The sequence below is a fragment of the Narcine bancroftii genome, chromosome 7 (genome assembly GCF_036971445.1).
Source record: "Narcine bancroftii isolate sNarBan1 chromosome 7, sNarBan1.hap1, whole genome shotgun sequence".
In the NCBI taxonomy this organism is placed as follows: Eukaryota; Metazoa; Chordata; class Chondrichthyes; order Torpediniformes; family Narcinidae; genus Narcine; species Narcine bancroftii.
In genome coordinates, this window is record NC_091475.1 from 44,594,404 (window position 1) to 44,617,883 (window position 23,480).

The window sequence follows — 23,480 nt, forward strand, 5'->3', positions numbered from 1 at the left end:
ATGCTGTCTGAACTGCTCAGTTCCTCCAGCAATTCTTTGTCTGCTGAAGATTACATCTACAGCTTTTGTATTTGTTTAATATTTCTAATGCTGTCAAATGACATACTGACAGTATCTTATCTCCGATATTTGGTGGAAATGATGTTGGAGTAGCATTCCTATGACCTCTAATAAAAGTATAAGGTTTTCTAATGTATCTGCAGATTATGACACTGATGTAGTGTTCAAAGCGAATTAATATTAATATTTAAAGAATTTCATAGTTATTGACATTACCTTGAACACTGAACGGAACAAATCCATCGTCTAGTCAGAATTAAAGAGAAACGATACCCATCACCAGTAATACATGTCCTTTATTGTTTAAAGCTCATCTTTGGGCTTGATGTCACTTCAACATTCAGTTTTCAAATCCATCAGTGTGGTTCACTTCCTATCACCAATCCATTTCATCTGCCCCACAACACAACCTTGACTTCTTATCCAACTTCATTGTACCTCCAAATAATGGCAGAAACAGAATAGATTCTAAACTTTTGTGGACTGAGGAGCTGCTTTGTAGTCTTGAAAGTCGATATCTGAGATTTTATAAATAGCTGAATGCACCTTTGCTGGTTTAAAGGAAACACTCTTTGTGGTGATACAGCCACTACATTGACTGCATTCCTAGCAGTCTACTACACAGGGCAACCATTGTACCTCCAGGTAAGCAATGATAGCGGTAGGACAGAGAGCTTTGTGCATCTAAATGTGGTCCATACGCTGAAACTCAAAGTATACCCAGTGAACTTCACTATCGCCTTCATGGCTCAGGGCCACTCCATAACGGCACTAGAGTGCTGCTTGGTGAACTTGACAGTGATGGGGTGGGGGGAACATACCAAGGGTTCAGGCTCTGGCCATGCCCAAGTTCTGTGCCCCGATATCCTTGGACAAGACTTCCAGTGTCACCTCCACAGCCTCACCCTTGCTTCGGTGGCCCACTCCCTCCACTCATCATCCACAGCACAAAGTTCAGCAACTGCCCCCAGTCCATCTGCAGACTCTCCACCCTATGGGTGCCCCCTCCATCCCTCTTCAACTACCTGACACCAGACTGTAAGCCCATAGCTGCCAAGAGCAGCTATGTGGTTGACAGGACCTTTATCAAGGCCGAGGTGAGAAAGAGTTATAGAACCCAGCACCAGCCCCTGGAGAGCCCAGGTCCTTGTCGTAAAAGGGGGTAGCAAACTGGTCATTGACTATAGTCAGACCATCAATCAGGACACCCAGCTGGACATCTACCCACTGCCCCGCATTGCCGACGTGGTCAACGAGATAGCCTAGTACAGGGTTTTCTCCACAATTGATCTGAAGTCGGCCTACCACCAGCTCCCCATTCATACCTGGAATAAACCTTACACCACCTTTGAGGGAGACAGGTGCCTCTACCAGTTCTGCCGGATCCTGTTTGGGGTCACAAATGGAGTCTCCATGTTTCAGCGGGAGATGGACTGCATGGTAGACCAGCACACTTTAAGAGTGACCTTCCCATACCTGGACAATGTCACCATTTGTGGCTATGACCAGCAGGACCATGATACCAACCTGGAGAGATTTCTCTGGACAGCTAAACCTCACCTACAACAGGGAGAATTGCATGTTCAGAACCACCCGCCTCACCATCCTGGGGTGCATTGTGGAACATGACGTCATTGGTCCCAACCCCAAACACATGCACCCACTAATGGAATTGCCCCTCCCCCACATGCCCAAGGCCCCGCACAGGTGCCTAGGGCTCTTCTCTTACTATTTCCAGTGAGTCCCCCGGTTCTCAGACAAAGTCTGCCCACTGGCCCAAGCCACGACTTTTCTCCTCCCCACCGAGGTGCAAGTGGCCTTTGCCCACATCAGATAGGACATCACCAATGCCACGATGCATGCCATGAATGAGGACACCCCATTCCAGGCAGAGTGTGATGCCTCTGATATTGCCCTCGTGGCCACCCTCAATCAAGGATTCCACGTTTCAGAGCTCGGACACTCCTCCATCGAAAAGGAGGCACAGGTGATCATAGAAGCAGTCTGCCACTGGCACCACTACCTGGCAAGCAGAATGTTCACTCTTCCTATAGTCCAGAGCACAATGGCATTCATGTTCAGCACCACCCACAGAGGCAAGATCAAAAATGACAAGATCTTGTGCTGGAGAGTAGAGCTGGCCACTTTCAGCTACAGAATCCAGTATAGGTTGGAGAAGCTAAATGACTCCTTTGATACCCTGTCCCAGGCCTGTGGCAGTGCGCAGTCTGAACAGCTTCAGGTGCTTCACAACACCCTGTGCCACCAGGTGACATGCGCCTGTACCATTTCATTAAGTCCTAGAACCTCCCCTTCACGATCCAAGAAGTCTGGACTATGACTGAGTCCTGCAGGGTCTGTGCAGAGTGCAAACTGCACTTCTACCACCCACCACAGGTCCATGTAGTGAAGGCCATTTGACCTTTCGAGCAATTCAGTATCGACTTCAAGGGGCCACTGCCTTCCATAAACAAGAACGTCTATTTTCTCTTGGTTACTTCCATTTTCCCTTCGCCATCCCTTGCCATGACACCTCCACCATCTCTGTTATCAAGGCACTGGCTCAAATCTTCACCATGTTTAGATACCCAGCCTTCATCCACAGTGACCTGTGGTCTAGCTTCATGAGTGAGGAGCTGCACCAGTACCTGGCTGTGTGAGGTATCGTGGCTAGTCGCAAGACTAGCTACAACCCCTGGGACAAAGGGCAGGTGGGGCGTGAAAACAGGGTAATCTGGAAGGCAGTCCTCCTGGCCAAGAGGTTGAAAGACTGGTCCATCAACTATTGGCAAGAGGCCCTCCCCGAGGCACTCCACGCCATACAGTCGCTCGTGCACAGCTGCCAATCAGATACTTCATGAATGCCTTTTCTCCTTTCCTAGGAAATTGGCGACTGGCATCTCCTTGTCAGTGTGGCTGATGTCCCCGGGACCAGTACCCCTCCACAAACACATTAGGACCCACAAATCTAAACCCCCGGACAAGCAGGTGCACCTCCTCCATTTAAACCCAAATTACACCTACGCCAGTTACCCCAGTAGATATGAGGACACCCAGTAAACAGGAGGACATTGTTTCGACCAGGGACCTGGCATCAGCAGGGGCCCAGCTCTCTCACCCCAGGCACCATTGGCCCACCCATGATCCCCCGGGAGTCAAGATCTATTCTCCGCCTCTCTAGAGGGCCCCACCCCACACCTGAAACCAAACTCTGCCAGATACCATCCCATCTGCATTGCTGGCTGCTCTGGCCACCCTGGACCCAGCCGATCCTCAGGTGGCCCTGCCACTACAGACCATTGACAAAGAGCCTAACTGCGATGGTCCCAGAGGCATAGGCAATCACCGGACTACCTGAACTTGTAAATACTACGGAGTACCAAGGATACCGACCGCCCCTACAACCCAACAAGGACCCATTTTAAGAAGGGGGTGAATGTGGTGATAAAACAACTACACTGGCCGCAGTCCTACCAGCGTACGAGAGGGGGCAACCACTGTACCTGCAGGTAGGCAACCTGGGAGGCTGGCCCCACATGCACGCTGTCAATCACTGGCCCGTATAAAGACTGAGCCGGCTCCTTTGGGGACAGTCAAACACGTGCCAGCAAAGATAATGAGACAGTTGCGTACTAGTTTAAGATAATTAAAGACTCTCCAACTGTCAGAAGAATTTGCACCAGAATTATTCACACAAGAGCACTCACAATCTTCAGGAACAACTTCAAGCCCATGGACCGGTTGAGGAGGCATTTAATTGGGCAGTAAAAGGGATAATTATCTTCAGAAACAAGGGGAGACTGGGGAATGTAACATTAGAAATATAAGAATGAAGAAGAATGTTTACAGAGGAGCTAATGGAGAAAAATACACAATTTACATCCTCCAACAAGTTTCAAATTAACAATTAGCATGCATTCCAGGTAAGTCATATAAAAAGACAAGAGAAAAGAGGCAAAAACAACTTAATGTATTTACTTTTTAAATTTTATACATACAGCTTAAAAAGATTGTAGAAGCATACTGAATGTTAGTCAACAAAAGGGAACGACTGCAGAACAGATGTTCACAATCTCTCTTCAGTGAGAAGATAAGATTGAAACTGATCAGGTAATTACTTCAAGGATCTAATGGACCAAACATGCATCTTTCTGTCTGCTGGGCGAACCTGCAAAAACTAGAAACCGTGCAAAAACAAAAAAACGATAACCACAAGAGTTGCAATATTTGACAATAAGTTTTTCTAAATCATGTCTCCAATATTATCAAGTTTTTAAAATAACAAAATTATAGTCCAAATTGTAATGTTTGAGGTCAATTCATAACACCAGTGACGTTCCCTAATGTTAGAGGATTTCATATGTGCCAAACAGCAATGCTTTCACTGCCTTATTCCTTTCTCATATTTCTGTTGGGTCTATGCAGATTAAGGCTATTCAACAGTTAAACAGATAATGAGAATAACAACAACCCACCCCACCCCCCACCGCCCATACACAGCTGACTCCTTTATCGTCCCCTAAACATACGGATATAATTCATAAGAAGAGACTTAGACAGGGCTGCCTGCTGGGAGGATGAAGTTAAATCACTTCAGCAAACTCTTTGATGGGCCCTCGAAAACATGGTCTAATTTTGCCCTATTTTCCACAATCATTGTGGATTGACAATTTATTGTCCCCTCACCTGCAGGGCACACAATCCACATGTAAATAAAAATTAAAGACATCATATATGCATGTACTCCATGAGAACACAATATTGAGTCCTTCTTTCCTATTTAGCCATACTGTTAATGAAGAAGTTTACTGCACCTGTGGTATTCTGTGAAGTTAAGGTTGAAGGTGTCTTCGTGCTAACTGTTAATGAAAATATATGATTCCACATGAGACCAACCTGCAGACCTGGACTATGATATTCATTTGTATTTTGTGTGCTGACTCGACCTCTATCAGCTCACACAGTGACTGGGCAACAAGTGGACCTTTTCTCTCTTTTATTCCATAGCCATCATAGACAGACAGTAGATACTTCCCTTATCTGCAAGCCCAGCTAACCATTTAAGATTCAAGATTCCTTTGTTTTCATGTACATTTCAACATAATTTATTCACCTTAAATTGTCCGTAAAGTCACATATTATCAAAAGAATTGCATAAATAAATATAAAGATCAACAGAAGTGTTCATGCACCAATTCCAGAAAATTATTGAATCAGTTTCCAATTGGGGTATTTGTAAAAAATAGGTTTCCAGCACCTGTTGTGTTCCGTGATGGTGTCGTCGCCGTGAACATGGTCTTCTCTGCAATGATAATAAAGAATTTAACACGAGTCCAACCAGCGTGTCTTGTCTGTCATATTCCTACCGATTTAGTCTCTAGATTATGGCACTGGTGCCCAATTGCGGGACATAATTGAGTAAGATTGACTTTTTAAGAATTTAGTAATTAATTATGTCTCCTTCCAAACTTTAATGAAACTCCCACCCTTGTCAGAATATAACAGAAATCATACCTATCCACAATGAATAATGTCTTTCTGACATTAAATGTTCATTCATTCACTAATCACTTCAGACTGAAGCACATGCAGATTTTAACATCAAGTTCTTCAGGTCCCAGCACCACCAACCTCATGTATACACATCAAAAGGGACCTGTGGTCATGATCTTTCTCCATTCAAAGTATCTGCAACAGATTTCTCATTTCACTCATATATTGAGAGAATAAACTGACCGTACCTGTGGCGTTGGTTTGATGTTCTGGCATACCAATAGAATAATTTCCTGAAGTGAAAGTATATTATTTCATATCAGTTGATGAGCGATATTTTGAAGATTATTACACAAAATATTATTTTCTTAAGAGTTGTACAGGTATTGCCATTTCACCACAATTTTTCATACAACAAAATTAAAATGTCCTTTTTACACATATGACTTGTAATTGCTGTACAGAAAATTATTGTTGGGGTGGCATGTTTAATGTAGTGGTTAGTGTAACAATAATACAGCGTCAGGGAGCTGGGTTCGAATCCGTTACTGTCTTTAATGAGATTTACATTCTCCGATCACTGTGTGGGTCTCCTCCAAATGCTTGGATTCATCCCATCCTCTGAAAACATACAGGGGTGGTAGGGTTTCATTATTCTATTCCTTTCCAATATGTGCACAGAAAATAGCTCTCTTTTAAAGATTATCACACAAAAGTAATATTTATTTAACTTGTAAATTTTTTACATTTCCCTCCATTTCTACATACACCTATTTTATAGTGTTATCTAAACAAAATGGACATGTTATTTTTAATGAATATGACTTGTAATTGTCCAGAAAATTTTTGATGGGATGGCATGATTAGTGTAGCAGTTAGCACAAGGCTATTATATCAACAGTGAAAGGGGTTTGAACCTGTCAATGTCTGCTGGTTTACTGAATTAAGGAAACACTCTTTAGGAAGTACGTCAAACTCCCGGATTGGTTGACGAGGCATTTAGTTGCATGGTTCAAAGGATAATTGTCTTCGAAAGTAAGGGGAGACGGAGAATCTAATTTTAGAATTGTAGCAGGAAGAGGAATATTTACAGAGGAGCTGGTGGAGACAACAGCACAATTTGCATCCACCACCAAGATGCAAGTTAACACTGTAACATGCATTCCAGTAGAGTCCTACAGAAAGACAAAGGAAAAGGAGTAAAAATACCATTGTGCAATTAATTTTATATTTTGGTGTACATACAGCTTAAAAATTTGTAGAAGCATATTGAATATGATCATCAAAAGGGAATGACTGAAAAACAGATGTAAATAATCTCTCCCCAGTAAGAAGATAAGATTGAACCTGATCAGGTAATTATTTCAAGGACCTAAATGACGACACATGCATCTTTCTCTCCTGCGGGGCTCACCTGCAAAAACTAGAACCCGTGCAAAAGCAAAAAAAATAATAACCCACGAGTCTCAATGTTTGACAATAAGTTTTTCTAAAACCTGTCTTCCATGTTATCAAGTTTTTCAAATGAAAATATTACAGTCCAAGTTGTAATATGTGAAGTCATTTCATACCAGCAGTGACGTTACCGAGAATGACAGGATTTCAAAAGAGCCAAACAACAATTCTTACTCTGCCTTATTCCTTTCTCATATTTCTGTCGGGTCATGCACTGGTGTATACCATGCAGATTAGGGCTATTTAACAGTTTAACAGATATTGATAATATCAACAACCCCCCCCCCTCCCCTCCCCCCCCCCCACAGTCCTTACACAGCAGACTCCTACATCGTCCCCTAAACATAAAGATATATTTAATAAGAAGAGACTTAGACAGGGCTGCCTGCTGGGAGGATGGGATTAAATCATTTCAGCAAACTCTTTGATAGGGCCTTGAAACATGGTCTAATTTTGCCCTATTTTCCACAATCATTGTGGATTGACAATTGATTGTCCCCTCACCTGCAGGGCACACAATCCACATGTCAATAAAAATAAAACACATCATATATGCATGTACTCCATGAGAACACAATATTGAGTCCTTCTTTCCTATTTAGCCATACTGTTAACAAAGAAGTTTACTGCACCTGTGGTATTCTGTGAAGTTAAGGTTGAAAGTGTCTTCGTGCTCGCTGTTAATGAAAATACATAGTTCCACATGAGACCAACTTGCAGACCTGGACTATGATATTCATTTGTATTTTGTGTGCTGATTATGGTACTGGTGTACAATTTGAGGACAGGCTTGAGTAAGATTGACATTTTAAAAACTCGACTTCTCTCAGCTCACACAGTGACCGGGCAACAAGTGGACCTTTTCACTCTTTTATTCCACAGACATCGTAGACAGACAGTACATACTTCCCTTATCTGCAAGCCCAGCTACCCATTTAAGATTCAAGATTCCTTTGTTTTCATGTACATTTCAACATAATTTGTTCACTTTCAATTGTCCGTAAAGTCACACATTCACAAAAGAAGTGCATAAATAAATATAAAGATCAACAGCAGTGTTCATGCGTCAATACCAGAAAATTATTACATCAGCTTCCATTTGGGGTATTTGTAAAAAATAGGTTTCCAGCACCTGTGGTGTTCCGTGATGGTGTCGCCGCCGTGAACGTGATCTTCTCTGCAATGGTAATAAAGAATTTCACATGAGTCCAACCAGCGTGTCTTGTCTGTCATATTCCTACCGATTTAGTCTCTAGATTATGGCACTGGTGCCCAATTGCGGGACACAATTGAGTAAGATTGACTTTTTAAGAATTTAGTAATTAATTATGTCTCCTTCAAATTTTAATGAAACTCCCACCCTTGTCAGAATATAACAGAAATCATACCTATCCACAATGAATAATGTCTTTCTGACATTAAATGTTCATTCATTCACTAATCACTTCAGACTGAAGCACATGCAGATTTTAACATCAAGTTCTTCAGGTCCCACCACCACCAACCTCATGTATACACATCAAAAGGGACCTGTGGTCATGATCTTTCTCCATTCAAAGTATCTGCAACAGATTTCTCATTTCACTCATATATTGAGAGAATAAACTGACCGTACCTGTGGCGTTGGTTTGATGTTCTGGCATACCAACAGAATAATTTCCTGAAGTGAAAGTATATTATTTCATATCAGTTGAAGAGTGATATTTTCGTTGTTTTATTCCATTATTTCATTTCTACAGTATATAGCATTCATGTATATTTTGAAGATTTTTGCCAAAATGTTTTTTTTAAGAGATATACAGGCATTGTCATTTCACCACAATTTTTCATACAAGTTTACAGCCTGCTGTAAACAAAATTAAAATGTCCTTTTTACATATATGAATTGTAATTGTTGCTGAGAAAATTATTGTTGGGGTGGCATGGTCAGTTTAGCAGATAGTGTAACACTAATACAGCGCCAGGGAACTTGGTTCGAATCCGTTACTGCCTTTAATGAGATTTACATTCACCCGTCACCGTGAGGTTTTCCACCAGGTGCCCGGATTCATCCCACACTCCGTAAAACATACAGGGGTGGTAGGGTTTCATTATTTTATTCCTTTCCAATATCTGCACAGAAAATAGCTCCATTTTGGGGATTATCACACGTAAATAATATCTATTTATGTTGTACATTTTTTTACCTTTCCCTCCATTTCTATATACTCCTATATTATAGTTTTAACTGAACAAAATGGAAATGTTATTTTAATGAATATAATTTGTAATTGTTGTCCAGAAAATTGTTGATGGGGTGGCATGGTTAATGTCGCGGTTAGCATAACGCTATTATATCAACCGTGAATGGGGTTCAAACCTGTCAATGTCTGCTAGTTTAATGAATTAAGCAAAAACTCTTCAGCAAGATCGTCAAGCTGCTGGTTGGGTTGAGCAGCAGTTATTTGTTAGGTACAAAGGATAATTGTCTTCAGAAGTAGGGGAAGACTGAAAAATCTAATCTTAGAATTAGAAGCATGAGGAAGAATGTTCGTAGAGAAGCTGGTGGAGACAACAGCACAATTTCCATCCACCACCAAGTTGCAAATTAACACATTAACATGCCTTCCAGTAGAGTCCAACAGAAACACAATGGAAAAGGAGGAAAAATGCCTTTCTGCAATTACTTTTTTGTTTTGGTATATTCAGCTTAAAAAGATTGTAGTAGCATACTTAATATTAGTCAACAAAAGAATATGACTGAAATTTAGATGTGCACAATCTCACTCCAATGAGAAGATGAGATTCAAACTGATCAGGTAATTACTTCAAGGACCTAATGGACCAAACATGCATCTTCCAACCCTGCTGTGCTCACCTGCAAAAATTAAAATCCATGCATAAAAAAAGAACAATACCACAACCGTCACAATTTTGACCACATATTTATCTAAATTATGTCTGCCACGTTATCAGGTTTTTCATATAACAAAATTATGGTCAATGTTGTAATATTTGAAGTCAATTCATACCAGCAGTGATGTTCCCTAGAATGAGAGGATTTCACATTAGCCAAACAGCAATTCTTTCTCTGCCTTATTCATTTCTCATATTTCTGTCGGGTCATGTACTGGTGTATATTATGCAGATTAGGGCTATTTAACAGTTTAACAGATATTGATAATATCAACAACCCCCCCCCCCTACAATTCTTACACAGCGGACTCCTATATCGTCCCCTAAAGAAATAGATATATTTCATAAGAAGAGACTTAGACAGGGCTGCCTGCTGGGAGGATGGGATTAAATCACTTCAGCAAACTCTTTGATGGGGCCTTGAAACATGGCCTAGTTTTGCCTTATTTTCCACAATCATTGTGGGTTGACAATTGATTGTCCCCTCACCTGCAGGGCACACAATCCACATGTCAATAAAAATAAAACACATCATATATGCATGTGCTCCATGAGAACACAATATTGAGTCCTTCTTTCCTATTTAGCCATACTGTTAACAAAGATGTTTACTGCACCTGTGGTATTCTGTGAAGTTGAGGTTGAAGGTGTCTTCGTGCTCGCTGTTAATAAAAATATGTGGTTCCACATGAGACCAACCTGCACAACTGGACTATGATATTCATTTCTATTTTGCGTGTACTGGTGTACAATTTGAGGACAGGTTTGAGTAAGATTGACATTTTAAACAGTCAACCTCTCTCAGCTCAAAGAGTAACTAGGTAGGACATACTTCCCTCATCTGCAAGCCCAGCTACCCATTTAAGATTCAAGATTCCTTTGTTTTCATGTACATTTCAACATAATTTGGTCACTTTCAACTATCCGTAAAGTCACACATTCACAAAAGGAATCCATAAATAAATATAAAGAACAACAGTAGTGTTCATGCGTCAATACCAGAAAATTATTACATCAGCTTCCATTTGGGGTATTTGTAAAAAATAGGTTTCCAGCACCTGTGGTGTTCCGTGATGGTGTCGCCGCCGTGAACGTGATCTTCTCTGCAATGATAATAAAGAATTTCACAAGAGTCCAACCAGCGTGTCTTGTCTGTCATATTCCTACCTATTTAGTCTCTAGATTATGGCACTGGTGCCCAATTGCGGGACATAATTGAGTAAGATTGACTTTTTAAGAATTTAGTAATTAATTATGTCTCCTTCCAAACTTTAATGAAACTCTCACCCTTGTCAGAATATAACAGAAATCATACCTATCCACAATGAATAATGTCTTTCTGACATTAAATGTTCATTCATTCACTAATCACTTCAGACTGAAGCACATGCAGATTTTAACATCAAGTTCTTCAGGTCCCAGCACCACCAACCTCATGTATACACATCAAAAGGGACCTGTGGTCATGATCTTTCTCCATTCAAAGTATCTGCAACAGATTTCTCATTTCACTCATATATTGAGAGAATAAACTGACCGTACCTGTGGCATTGGTTTGATGTTCTGGCATACCAATAGAATAATTTCCTGAAGTGAAAGTATATTATTTCATATCAGTTGATGAGCGATATTTTGAAGATTATTACACAAAATATTATTTTCTTAAGAGTTGTACAGGTATTGCCATTTCACCACAATTTTTCATACAACAAGTTTACAGCCTGATGTAAACAAAATTAAAATGTCCTTTTTACACATATTACTTGTAATTGCTGTTCAGAAAATTATTGTTGGGTGGCATGTTTAATGTAGCGGTTAGTCTAACAATAATACAGCGTCAGGGAGCTGGGTTCGAATCCGTTACTGTCTTTAATGAGATTTATATTCTCCAATCACTGTGTGGGTCTCCTCCAAATGCTTGGATTCATCCCATCCTCTGAAAACATACAGGGGTGGTAGGGTTTCATTATTCTATTACTTTCCAATATCTGCACAAAAAATAGCTCTCTTTTAAAAATTATCGCACAAAATTAATATTTATTTAACTTGTAAATTTTTTGCATTTCCCTCCATTTCTATATACACCTATTTTATAGTGTTATCTAAACAAAATGGACATGTTATTTTTAATGAATATGACTTGTAATTGTCCAGAAAATTTTTGATGGGATGGCATGGTTGGTGTAGCAGTTAGCACAAGGCCATTATATCAACAGTGAAAGGGGTTTGAACCTGTCAATGTCTGCTGGTTTACTGAATTAAGGAAACACTCTTTAGGAAGAACGTCAAACTGCCGGATTGGTTGACGAGGCATTTAGTTGCATGGTTCAAAGGATAATTGTCTTCGAAAGTAAGGGGAGACGGAGAATCTAATTTTAGAATTGTAGCAGGAAGAAGAATGTTTACAGAGGAGCTGGTGGAGACAACAGCACAATTTGCATCCACCACCAAGATGCAAGTTAACACTTTAACATGCATTCCAGTAGAGTCCTACAGAAAAAGGAGGAAAAATACCATTCTGCAATTAATTTTATATTATGGTGTATATACAGCTTAAAAGTTTGTAGAAGCATATTGAATATGATCATCAAAAGGGAATGACTGAAAAACAGATGTAAACAATCTCTCCCCAGTAAGAAGATAAGATTGAACCTGATCAGGTAATTATTTCAAGGACCTAAATGACGACACATGCATCTTTCTCTCCTGCGGGGCTCACCTGCAAAAACTAGAACCCGTGCAAAAGCAAAAAAAATAATAACCCACGAGACTCAATGTTTGACAATAAGTTTTTCTAAAACCTGTCTTCCATGTTATCAAGTTTTTCAAATGAAAATATTACAGTCCAAGTTGTAATATGTGAAGTCATTTCATACCAGCAGTGACGTTACCGAGAATGACAGGATTTCAAAAGAGCCAAACAACAATTCTTACTCTGCCTTATTCCTTTCTCATATTTCTGTCGGGTCATGCACTGGTGTATACTATGCAGATTAGGGCTATTTAACAGTTTAACAGATATTGATAATATCAACAACCCCCCCCCTCCCCTCCCCCCCCCCACAGTCCTTACACAGCAGACTCCTACATCGTCCCCTAAACATACAGATATATTTAATAAGAAGAGACTTAGACAGGGCTGCCTGCTGGGAGGATGGGATTAAATCACTTCAGCAAACTCTTTGATGGGACCTCAAGACATGGTTTAATTTTGCCTTACTTTCCATAATCATTTAGGATTGATAATTGATTCCCCTCTCACCTGCAGGGCACACAATCTACATGTAAATAAAAATGAAACACATCATATATGCATGTGCTCCATGAGAACACAATATAGAGTCCTTCTTTCCTATTTAGCCATACTGTTAATGAAGAAGTTTACTACAGCTGTAGTATTCTGTGAAGTTAAGGGTGAAGATGTCTTCGTGCTCGTAGTTAATGAAGATATATGTTTCCACATGAGACCAACCGGCAGACCTGGACTACGATATTCATTTGTATTTTGTGCGCTGCTTATGGTACTGGTGTACAATTTGAGGACAGGCTTGAGTAAGATTGACTGTTTAAGCACTAGACTTCTATCAGCTCACATAGTGACCGGGCAACAAGTGGACCTTTTCTCTCTTTTATTCCACAGCCATCGTAGACAGACAGTAGATACGTCCCTCATCTGCAAGCCCAGCTACCCATTTAAGATTCAAGATTCCTTTGTTTTCATGTACATTTCAACATAATTTGTTCACTTTCAATTGTCCGTAAAGTCACACATTCACAAAAGAAGTGCATAAATAACTATAAAGAACAACAGTAGTGTTCATGCGTCAATATCAGAAAATTATTACATCAGCTTCCAATTGGGGTATTTGTAAAAAATAGGTTTCCAGCACCTGTGGTGTTCTGTGATAGTGTCGCCGCCGTGAACATAGTCTTCTCTGCAATGATAATAAAGAATTTCACAGGAGTCCAACCAGCGTGTCTTGTCTGTCATATTCCTACCTATTTAGTCTCCAGATTATGGCACTGGTGCCCAATTGCGGGACATAATTGAGTAAGATTGACTTTTTAAGAATTTAGTAATTAATTATGTCTCCTTCAAATCTTAATGAAACTCCCACCCTTGTCAGAATATAACAGAAATCATACCTATCCACAATGAATAATGTCTTTCTGACATTAAATGTTCATTCATTCACTAATCACTTCAGACTGAAGCACATGCAGATTTTAACATCAAGTTCTTCAGGTCCCAGCACCACCAACCTCATGTATACACATCAAAAGGGACCTGTGGTCATGATCTTTCTCCATTCAAAGTATCTGCAACAGATTTCTCATTTCACTCATATATTGAGAGAATAAACTGACCGTACCTGTGGCGTTGGTTTGATGTTCTGGCATACCAATAGAATAATTTCCTGAAGAGAAAGTATATTATTTCATATCAGTTGAAGAGTGATATTTTCATTGTTTTATTCCTGTATTTCATTTCCACAGGATATAGCACTCATGTATATTTTGATGATTTTTGCCAAAATGTTTTTTTTTTAAAGAGATGTGCAGACATTGCCATTTCACCACAATGTTTCATACATGTGTACAGCCTGATTTAAACAAAGTTGAAATGTTTTTTTTCCACATACAACTTGTAATTGTTGTTGAGAAAATGATTGTTGGGGTTGCATGGTCAGTGTAGCAGATAGGATAACACTAATACGGCGCAAGGGGGCTGGGTAAGAATCCGTCACTGCCTTTCTTGAGATCTACATTCACCCGTCACCGTATGGGTTTCTTCTGAGAGCTCGGATTAATCTTGCCCTCCGAAAACATACAGGGGTGGTAGGGTTTCTTTAATTTATTCCTTTCCAATATCTGCACAGAAAATAGCTCTATTTTGGGGATTATCACACATAAATAATATTTATTTAAGTTGTACATTTTTGACCTTTCCATCCATTTCTATATACCCTATATTATAGTTTTATCTGAACAAAATGGAAATGTTATTTTTAATGAATATAACTTGTAAATGTTGTCCAGAAAATTGTTGATGGAATGGCATGGTTATTGTAGCGGCTAGCACAGGGCTATTATATCGACCGTGAACAGGGTTCAAACCCATCAATGTCTGGAAGTTTACTGAATTAAAGAAACAATCTTGAGCAAGATGGTCAAGCTGCTGGGGTTTGGTTGAGGAGAAGATGTTTGGTCGGTGCAAAAGACAATTGTCTTCAGAAATAACGGGAGACTGAAGAATCTAATTTTAGAATCGCAACATGAAGAGCTGGTGGAGACAACAGCTCAATTTGCATCCACCACCAAGATGCAAGTTAACACTTTAACATGCATTCCTGAAAATGCCTTTCTGCAATTACTTTTTATATTTTGGTATATTCAGCTTAAAAAGATTGTAGTAGCATACTTAATATTAGTCAACAAAAGAATACGACTGAAATTTAGATGTGCACAATCTCACTCCAATGAGAAGATGAGATTCAAACTGATCAGGTAATTACTTCAAGGACCTAATGGATCAAACATGCATCTTCCAACCCTGCTGTGCTCACCTGCAAAAACTAAAATCCATGCATAAAAAAAGAACAATACCACAACCGTCACAATTTTGACCACATATTTATCTAAATTATGTCTGCCACGTTATCAGGTTTTTCATATAACAAAATTATGGTCAATGTTGTAATATTTGAAGTCAATTCATACCAGCAGTGATGTTCCCTAGAATGAGAGGATTTCACATTAGCCAAACAGCAATTCTTTCTCTGCCTTATTCCTTTCTCATATTTCTGTCGGGTCATGTACTGGTGTATATTATGCAGATTAGGGCTATTTAACAGTTTAACAGATATTGATAATATCAACAACCCCCCCCCCCACCCCACCTACAATTCTTACACAGCAGACTCCTATATCGTCCCCTAAAGAAATAGATATATTTCATAAGAAGAGACTTAGACAGGGCTGCCTGCTGGGAGGATGGGATTAAATCACTTCGGCAAACTCTTTGATGGGGCCTTGAAACATGGCCTAGTTTTGCCTTATTTTCCACAATCATTGTGGATTGACAATTGATTGTCCCCTCACCTGCAGGGCACACAATCCACATGTAAATAAAAATTAAAGACATCATATATGCATGTACTCCATGAGAACACAATATTGAGTCCTTCTTTCCTATTTAGCCAAACTGTTAACAAAGAAGTTTACTGCACCTGTGGTATTCTGTGAAGTTAAGTTTGAAGGTGTCTTCGTGCTCGCTGTTAATGAAAATACATAGTTCCACATGAGACCAACTTGCAGACCTGGACTATGATATTCATTTGTATTTTGTGTGCTGATTATGGTACTGGTGTACAATTTGAGGACAGGCTAGAGTAAGATTGACATTTTAAGCACTCGACTTCTCTCAGCTCACACAGTGACCGGGCAACAAGTGGACCTTTTCACTCTTTTATTCCACAGCCATCGTAGACAGACAGTACATACTTCCCTTATCTGCAAGCCCAGCTACCCATTTAAGATTCAAGATTCCTTTGTTTTCATGTACATTTCAACATAATTTGTTCACTTTCAACTGTCCATAAAGTCACACATTCACAAAAGAAGTACATAAATAAATATAAAGATCAACAGCAGTGTTCATGCGTCAATACCAGAAAATTATTACATCAGCTTCCATTTGGGGTATTTGTAAAAAATAGGTTTCCAGCACCTGTGGTGTTCCGTGATGGTGTCGCCGCCGTGAACGTGATCTTCTCTGCAATGATAATAAAGAATTTCACATGAGTCCAACCAGCGTGTCTTGTCTGTCATATTCCTACTGATTTAGTCTCTAGATTATGGCACTGGTGCCCAATTGCGGGACATAATTGAGTAAGATTGACTTTTTAAGAATTTAGTAATTAATTATGTCTCCTTCAAATCTTAATGAAACTCCCACCCTTGTCAGAATATAACAGAAATCATACCTATCCACAATGAATAATGTCTTTCTGACATTAAATGTTCATTCATTCACTAATCACTTCAGACTGAAGCACATGCAGATTTTAACATCAAGTTCTTCAGGTCCCAGCACCACCAACCTCATGTATACACATCAAAAGGGACCTGTGGTCATGATCTTTCTCCATTCAAAGTATCTGCAACAGATTTCTCATTTCACTCATATATTGAGAGAATAAACTGACTGTACCTGTGGCGTTGGTTTGATGTTCTGGCATACCAATAGAATAATTTCCTGAAGAGAAAGTATATTATTTCATATCAGTTGAAGAGCGATATTTTGAAGATTATTACACAAAATATTATTTTCTTAAGAGTTGTACAGGTATTGCCATTTCACCACAATTTTTCATACAACAAGTTTACAGCCTGCTGTAAACAAAATTAAAATGTCCTTTTTACATATATGAATTGTAATTGTTGCTGAGAAAATTATTGTTGGGGTGGCATGGTCAGTTTAGCAGATAGTGTAACACTAATACAGTGCCAATGAACTTGGTTCGAATCAGTCACTGCCTTTAATGAGATTTACATTCACCCGTCACCGTGAGGTTTTCCACCAGGTGCCCGGATTCATCCCACACTCCGTAAAACATACAGGGGTGGTAGGGTTTCATTATTTTATTCCTTTCCAATATCTGCACAGAAAATAGCTCCATTTTGGGGTTTATCACACGTAAATAATATTTATTTATGTTGTACATTTTTTTACCTTTCCCTCCATTTCTATATACTCCTATATTATAGTTTTAACTGAACAAAATGGAAATGTTATTTTAATGAATATAATTTGTAATTGTTGTCCAGAAAATTGTTGATGGGGTGGCATGGTTAATGTCGCGGTTAGCATAACGCTATTATATCAACCGTGAATGGGGTTCAAACCTGTCAATGTCTGCTAGTTTAATGAATTAAGCAAAAATTCTTCAGCAAGATCGTCAAGCTGCTGGTTGGGTTGAGCAGCAGTTATTTGTTAGGTACAAAGGATAATTGTCTTCAGAAGTAGGGGAAGACTGAAAAATCTAATCTTAGAATTAGAAGCATGAGGAAGAATGTTCGTAGAGAAGCTGGTGGAGACAACAGCACAATTTCCATCCACCACCAAGTTGCAAATTAACACATTAACATGCCTTCCAGTAGAGTCCAACAGAAACACAATTGAAAAGGAGGAAAAATGCCTTTCTGCAATTACTTTTTGTGTTTTGGTATATTCAGCTTAAAAAGATTGTAGTAGCATACTTAATATTAGTCAACAAAAGAATATGACTGAAATTTAGATGTGCACAATCTCACTCCAATGAGAAGATGAGATTCAAACTGATCAGGTAATTACTTCAAGGACCTAATGGACCAAACATGCATCTTCCAACCCTGCTGTGCTCACCTGCAAAAACTAAAATCCATGCATAAAAAAAGAACAATACCACAACCGTCACAATTTTGACCACATATTTATCTAAATTATGTCTGCCACGTTATCAGGTTTTTCATATAACAAAATTATGGTCAATGTTGTAATATTTGAAGTCAATTCATACCAGCAGTGATGTTCCCTAGAATGAGAGGATTTCACATATGCCAAACAGCAATTCTTTCTCTGCCTTATTCCTTTCTCATATTTCTGTCGGGTCATGTACTGGTGTATATTATGCAGATTAGGGCTATTTAACAGTTTAACAGATATTGATAATATCAACAACCCCCCCCCCACCCCACCTACAATTCTTACACAGCAGACTCCTATATCGTCCCCTAAAGAAATAGATATATTTCATAAGAAGAGACTTAGACAGGGCTGCCTGCTGGGAGGATGGGATTAAATCACTTCGGCAAACTCTTTGATGGGGCCTTGAAACATGGCCTAGTTTTGCCTTATTTTCCACAATCATTGTGGATTGACAATTGATTGTCCCCTCACCTGCAGGGCACACAATCCACATGTAAATAAAAATTAAAGACATCATATATGCATGTACTCCATGAGAACACAATATTGAGTCCTTCTTTCCTATTTAGCCAAACTGTTAACAAAGAAGTTTACTGCACCTGTGGTATTCTGTGAAGTTAAGTTTGAAGGTGTCTTCGTGCTCGCTGTTAATGAAAATACATAGTTCCACATGAGACCAACTTGCAGACCTGGACTATGATATTCATTTGTATTTTGTGTGCTGATTATGGTACTGGTGTACAATTTGAGGACAGGCTAGAGTAAGATTGACATTTTAAGCACTCGACTTCTCTCAGCTCACACAGTGACCGGGCAACAAGTGGACCTTTTCACTCTTTTATTCCACAGCCATCGTAGACAGACAGTACATACTTCCCTTATCTGCAAGCCCAGCTACCCATTTAAGATTCAAGATTCCTTTGTTTTCATGTACATTTCAACATAATTTGTTCACTTTCAACTGTCCGTAAAGTCACACATTCACAAAAGAAGTACATAAATAAATATAAAGATCAACAGCAGTGTTCATGCGTCAATACCAGAAAATTATTACATCAGCTTCCATTTGGGGTATTTGTAAAAAATAGGTTTCCAGCACCTGTGGTGTTCCGTGATGGTGTCGCCGCCGTGAACGTGATCTTCTCTGCAATGATAATAAAGAATTTCACATGAGTCCAACCAGCGTGTCTTGTCTGTCACATTCCTACCGATTTAGTCTCTAGATTATGGCACTGGTGCCCAATTGCGGGACATAATTGAGTAAGATTGACTTTTTAAGAATTTAGTAATTAATTATGTCTCCTTCAAATCTTAATGAAACTCCCACCCTTGTCAGAATATAACAGAAATCATACCTATCCACAATGAATAATGTCTTTCTGACATTAAATGTTCATTCATTCACTAATCACTTCAGACTGAAGCACATGCAGATTTTAACATCAAGTTCTTCAGGTCCCAGCACCACCAACCTCATGTATACACATCAAAAGGGACCTGTGGTCATGATCTTTCTCCATTCAAAGTATCTGCAACAGATTTCTCATTTCACTCATATATTGAGAGAATAAACTGACCGTACCTGTGGCGTTGGTTTGATGTTCTGGCATACCAATAGAATAATTTCCTGAAGAGAAAGTATATTATTTCATATCAGTTGAAGAGTGATATTTTCATTGTTTTATTCCTTTATTTCATTTCTACAGTATATAGCACTCATGTATATTTTGAAGATTTTTGCCAAAATGTTATCTTTTTTAAGAGTTGTACAGGAATTGCCATTTCACCACAATGTTTCATACAAGTTTACAGCCTAATGTAAACAAAATTAAAATGTTATTTTTACATACACGACTTGTAATTGTTGTTCAGAAAATGATTGTTGGGGTGGCATGGTTAATGTAGCAATTAGTGTAGCACTAATACGGCACCAGGGGGCTGGGTTCAAATCCGTCACTCCCTTTAATGAGATTTACATTCACCCGTCACCGCATGGGATTCTTCCGAGTGATCGGATTCATCCCGCTCTCTGAAAACATACAGTGGTGGTAGGGTTTCTTTAATTTCTGCACAGAAAATAGCTCTATTTTTGGGGATTATCACACATAAAGAATATTTATTTAAGTTTTGCATTGTTGACCTTTCCTTCCATTTCTATATACCCTACATTATCGTTTTATCTAAACAAATTGGAAAAATTTTTTAAATGAATATAACTTGTAATTGTTGTCCAGAAAGTTGTTGATGGGGTGGCATGGTTATTGTAGTGGTTAGCACAAGGCTATTATATCGACTGTGAATGTGGTTCAAACCCGTCAATGTCTGCTGGTTTCCTGAATTAAGCAAACACTCTTGTGCAAAATCGTCAAGCTGCTGGTTTGGTTGAGGAGAAGATATTTGGTAGGGACAAAAGACAATTGTCTTCAGAACTAAGGGGAGACTGAAGAATCTAATTTTAGAATTGCAACATGAAGAGGTATGTTTACAGAAGAGCTGGTGGAGACAACAGCACAATTTACATCCACTACCAAGTTGCAAGTTAACACTTTAACATGCATTCCTGAAGAGCCCTACAGAAACACAAGGGAAAAGGAGGAAAAATGCCTGAAATTACTTTTTATATTTTGGTATATACAGCTTAAAAAGATTGTAGAAGCATACTGAATATTAGTCAACAAAAGAAAATGACTGAAAATCAGATGTACACAGTCTCTCTCCAATGAGAAGATAAGATTGAAACTGATCAGATAATTACTTTAAGGACCTAATGGAGCAAATATGCATCTTCCAGCCCTGCTGGGGTCAACTGCAAAAACTAGAATCCATGCATAAACAAAAGAACAATAGCCTCAAGTGTCACAATGTTTGACAATATGTTTATCTAAATTATGTCTGCCAGGTTATCACGTTTTTCATATAACAAAATTACGTTCAATGTTGTAATATTTGAAGTCATTTCATACCAGCAGTGACGTTCCCTAGAATGTGAGGATTTCAAAAGAGCCAAACAGCAATTCTTTCTCTGTCTTATTTATTTCTCATATTTCTGTCGTGTGAAGCACTGGTCTGTTCTATGCAGTTTAACAGATATTGACAACAACAACAACTCCCCCACCCACTGCCCTTACACAGCAGACTCCTATATCGTCCCCTAAAGAAATAGGTATATTTCATAAGAAGAGACTTAGACAGGGCTGCCTGCTGGGAGGATGGGATTAAATCACTTCAGCAAACTCTTTGATGGGGCCTTGAAACATGGTCTAGTTTTGTCTTATTTTCCACAATCATTGTGGATTGACAATTGATTGTCCCCTCACCTGCAGGGCACACAATCCACAGTAAATAAAAATAAAGACATCATATATGCATGTGCTCCATGAGAACACAATATTGAGTCCTTCTTTCCTATTTAGCCATACTGTTAACAAAGAAGTTTACTGCACCTGTGGTATTCTGTGAAGTTAAGGTTGAAGGTGTCGTCTTTCTCGCTGTTAATGAAAATATAAGATTTCATATGAGACCAACCTGCAGACTGGACTATGATATTCATTTGTATTTTGTGTGCAAATTATGGTACTGGTGAAACATGCTTCAATATGATTGAATTTTTAAACACTCTCAGCTCACATAGTGACTGAGCAACAAGTGGACCTTTTCTCTCTTTTATTCCACAGTCATTGTAGACTGACAGTAGATACTTCCCTCATCTGCATGCCCAGCTACCCATTTAAGATTCAATTCCTTTGTTTTCATAAAAAGTTCGACTTAATTTGTTCACTTTAAATTTTCCGTAGAGTCACACATTCACGAAAGAAGTGCATAAATAAAACTAAAGAACAACAGTAATGTTCATTTCTGAAAAAATATTTCCAACACCTGTGGTGTTCCTTGGTGGTGTCGCTGCCATGAACTTGATCTTTTCTGCAATGATAATAATGAATTTCACACGAGTCCAACCAGCATGTCATTCAGAAGCACATTCAAATTTTATCATTAATGGAAATTCTTCAGTTCCCAACATATTACAAATATCTTCAACGAACAAATTTATAGTACCTGTGACATTGATCTGAAATGTTGTCTTACATGCAGTATTGTTTCCAAAGTGAAAATATACATTTCATGAGAAGAACAGTTAAAATTTCAGCGTTTAATTTCTTTATAGCATTTTTTTCAGTATATAATGCTAGTGTAGATTTTGAACATTATCTTGCAGAAAATTATTTATTTAAGAGTTGAACAGGGTTTGTCATATCTTTCAATTCTTAATACAACTACTTTACAGCCTTATATATTCTGAATATACATGTTCTTTTCACCAATATTAATTATAAGTTTTGTAAGTCAAATTGTTTTTGTGGCAGAATGTTTAGCTAAGTGATTGGCAAAACCCTGTGACCCAGGTTCAGATCCCTTCATGCCTGTAAGGAGATTGTATATTGTGATGAAATATTTGTAGGTGTATTTGGGAGATAAATTGGTAAAATTAGAGTAGGCCAGACCTGCTACCTTTTTCTCATATACCCTCCAGGGCCCTGAAGTTCACCACTCCTCCGTCGAGAAGGAGGCCTAGGCCATTGTGGAGGCAGTACACCACTGGAGGCCCTATCTTGCCAGAAAAAGACTTACTTTCCTCACAGATCAGCATTTGTGTGTGTGTGTGTGTGTGTGTGTGTGTGTGTGTGTGTGTGTGTGTGTGTGTGTACATAGATATATACACATACAGTAATTTATACTGCATATATATATATCGTAACTATTATTTATTTATTTATTCTGGGTGGAGCCTATGACCTGGTGTTCCTCAGGTATATATCTACCGGTATCAGCAAGGTGCAGTTTCTTAGCAAAAGGCACTCCTTCTGCCCAATAGTCTAGGGAAAGGTGTAGTACCTGTACCAATCAGGGTAATGTGAAGCCATGGATTTTACAAGCAAATTCTACAGATTGAAATTTATGGTTGTTAAACCAAAAAATCTGGTTTGGAATGGACACTGCAACTGAAGAAGGCAACAGGAAATCACTTCAGTATTTTTCCCCTGTATAATCGTGAACTCAACATTGACTATGGTCTCAGCTCAAAGATGAAGCCTTCACCAAAGGACAA

General features: G+C 38.9%; 1 protein-coding gene across 19 annotated transcripts in view; it reads right to left on the reverse strand.

The window, feature by feature from the left end:
- Positions 1-23,480, reverse strand: part of LOC138738838 (adhesion G-protein coupled receptor G2-like) — a 121,208-nt gene that overhangs the window by 44,233 nt on the left and 53,495 nt on the right. For 5 of the 19 annotated variants that reach the window (XM_069889903.1, XM_069889912.1, XM_069889910.1 and 2 more), the window contains 19 exons: positions 22,250-22,294; positions 21,817-21,861; positions 19,956-20,000; positions 19,473-19,517; positions 18,973-19,017; positions 17,117-17,161; positions 16,634-16,678; positions 16,134-16,178; positions 14,277-14,321; positions 13,794-13,838; positions 11,446-11,490; positions 10,962-11,006; positions 10,521-10,565; positions 8,624-8,668; positions 8,141-8,185; positions 7,641-7,685; positions 5,802-5,846; positions 5,318-5,362; positions 4,875-4,919 (listed from right to left, as the gene is read on the reverse strand). In XM_069889903.1, the coding sequence (XP_069746004.1) occupies positions 4,875-4,919; positions 5,318-5,362; positions 5,802-5,846; positions 7,641-7,685; positions 8,141-8,185; positions 8,624-8,668; positions 10,521-10,565; positions 10,962-11,006; positions 11,446-11,490; positions 13,794-13,838; positions 14,277-14,321; positions 16,134-16,178; positions 16,634-16,678; positions 17,117-17,161; positions 18,973-19,017; positions 19,473-19,517; positions 19,956-20,000; positions 21,817-21,861; positions 22,250-22,294 (855 nt within the window). The remainder of the gene's footprint in view (positions 1-4,874; positions 4,920-5,317; positions 5,363-5,801; positions 5,847-7,640; positions 7,686-8,140; positions 8,186-8,623; positions 8,669-10,520; positions 10,566-10,961; positions 11,007-11,445; positions 11,491-13,793; positions 13,839-14,276; positions 14,322-16,133; positions 16,179-16,633; positions 16,679-17,116; positions 17,162-18,972; positions 19,018-19,472; positions 19,518-19,955; positions 20,001-21,816; positions 21,862-22,249; positions 22,295-23,480) is intronic. The other 14 variants (XM_069889917.1, XM_069889916.1, XM_069889911.1 and 11 more) reach the window with 11 other exon arrangements.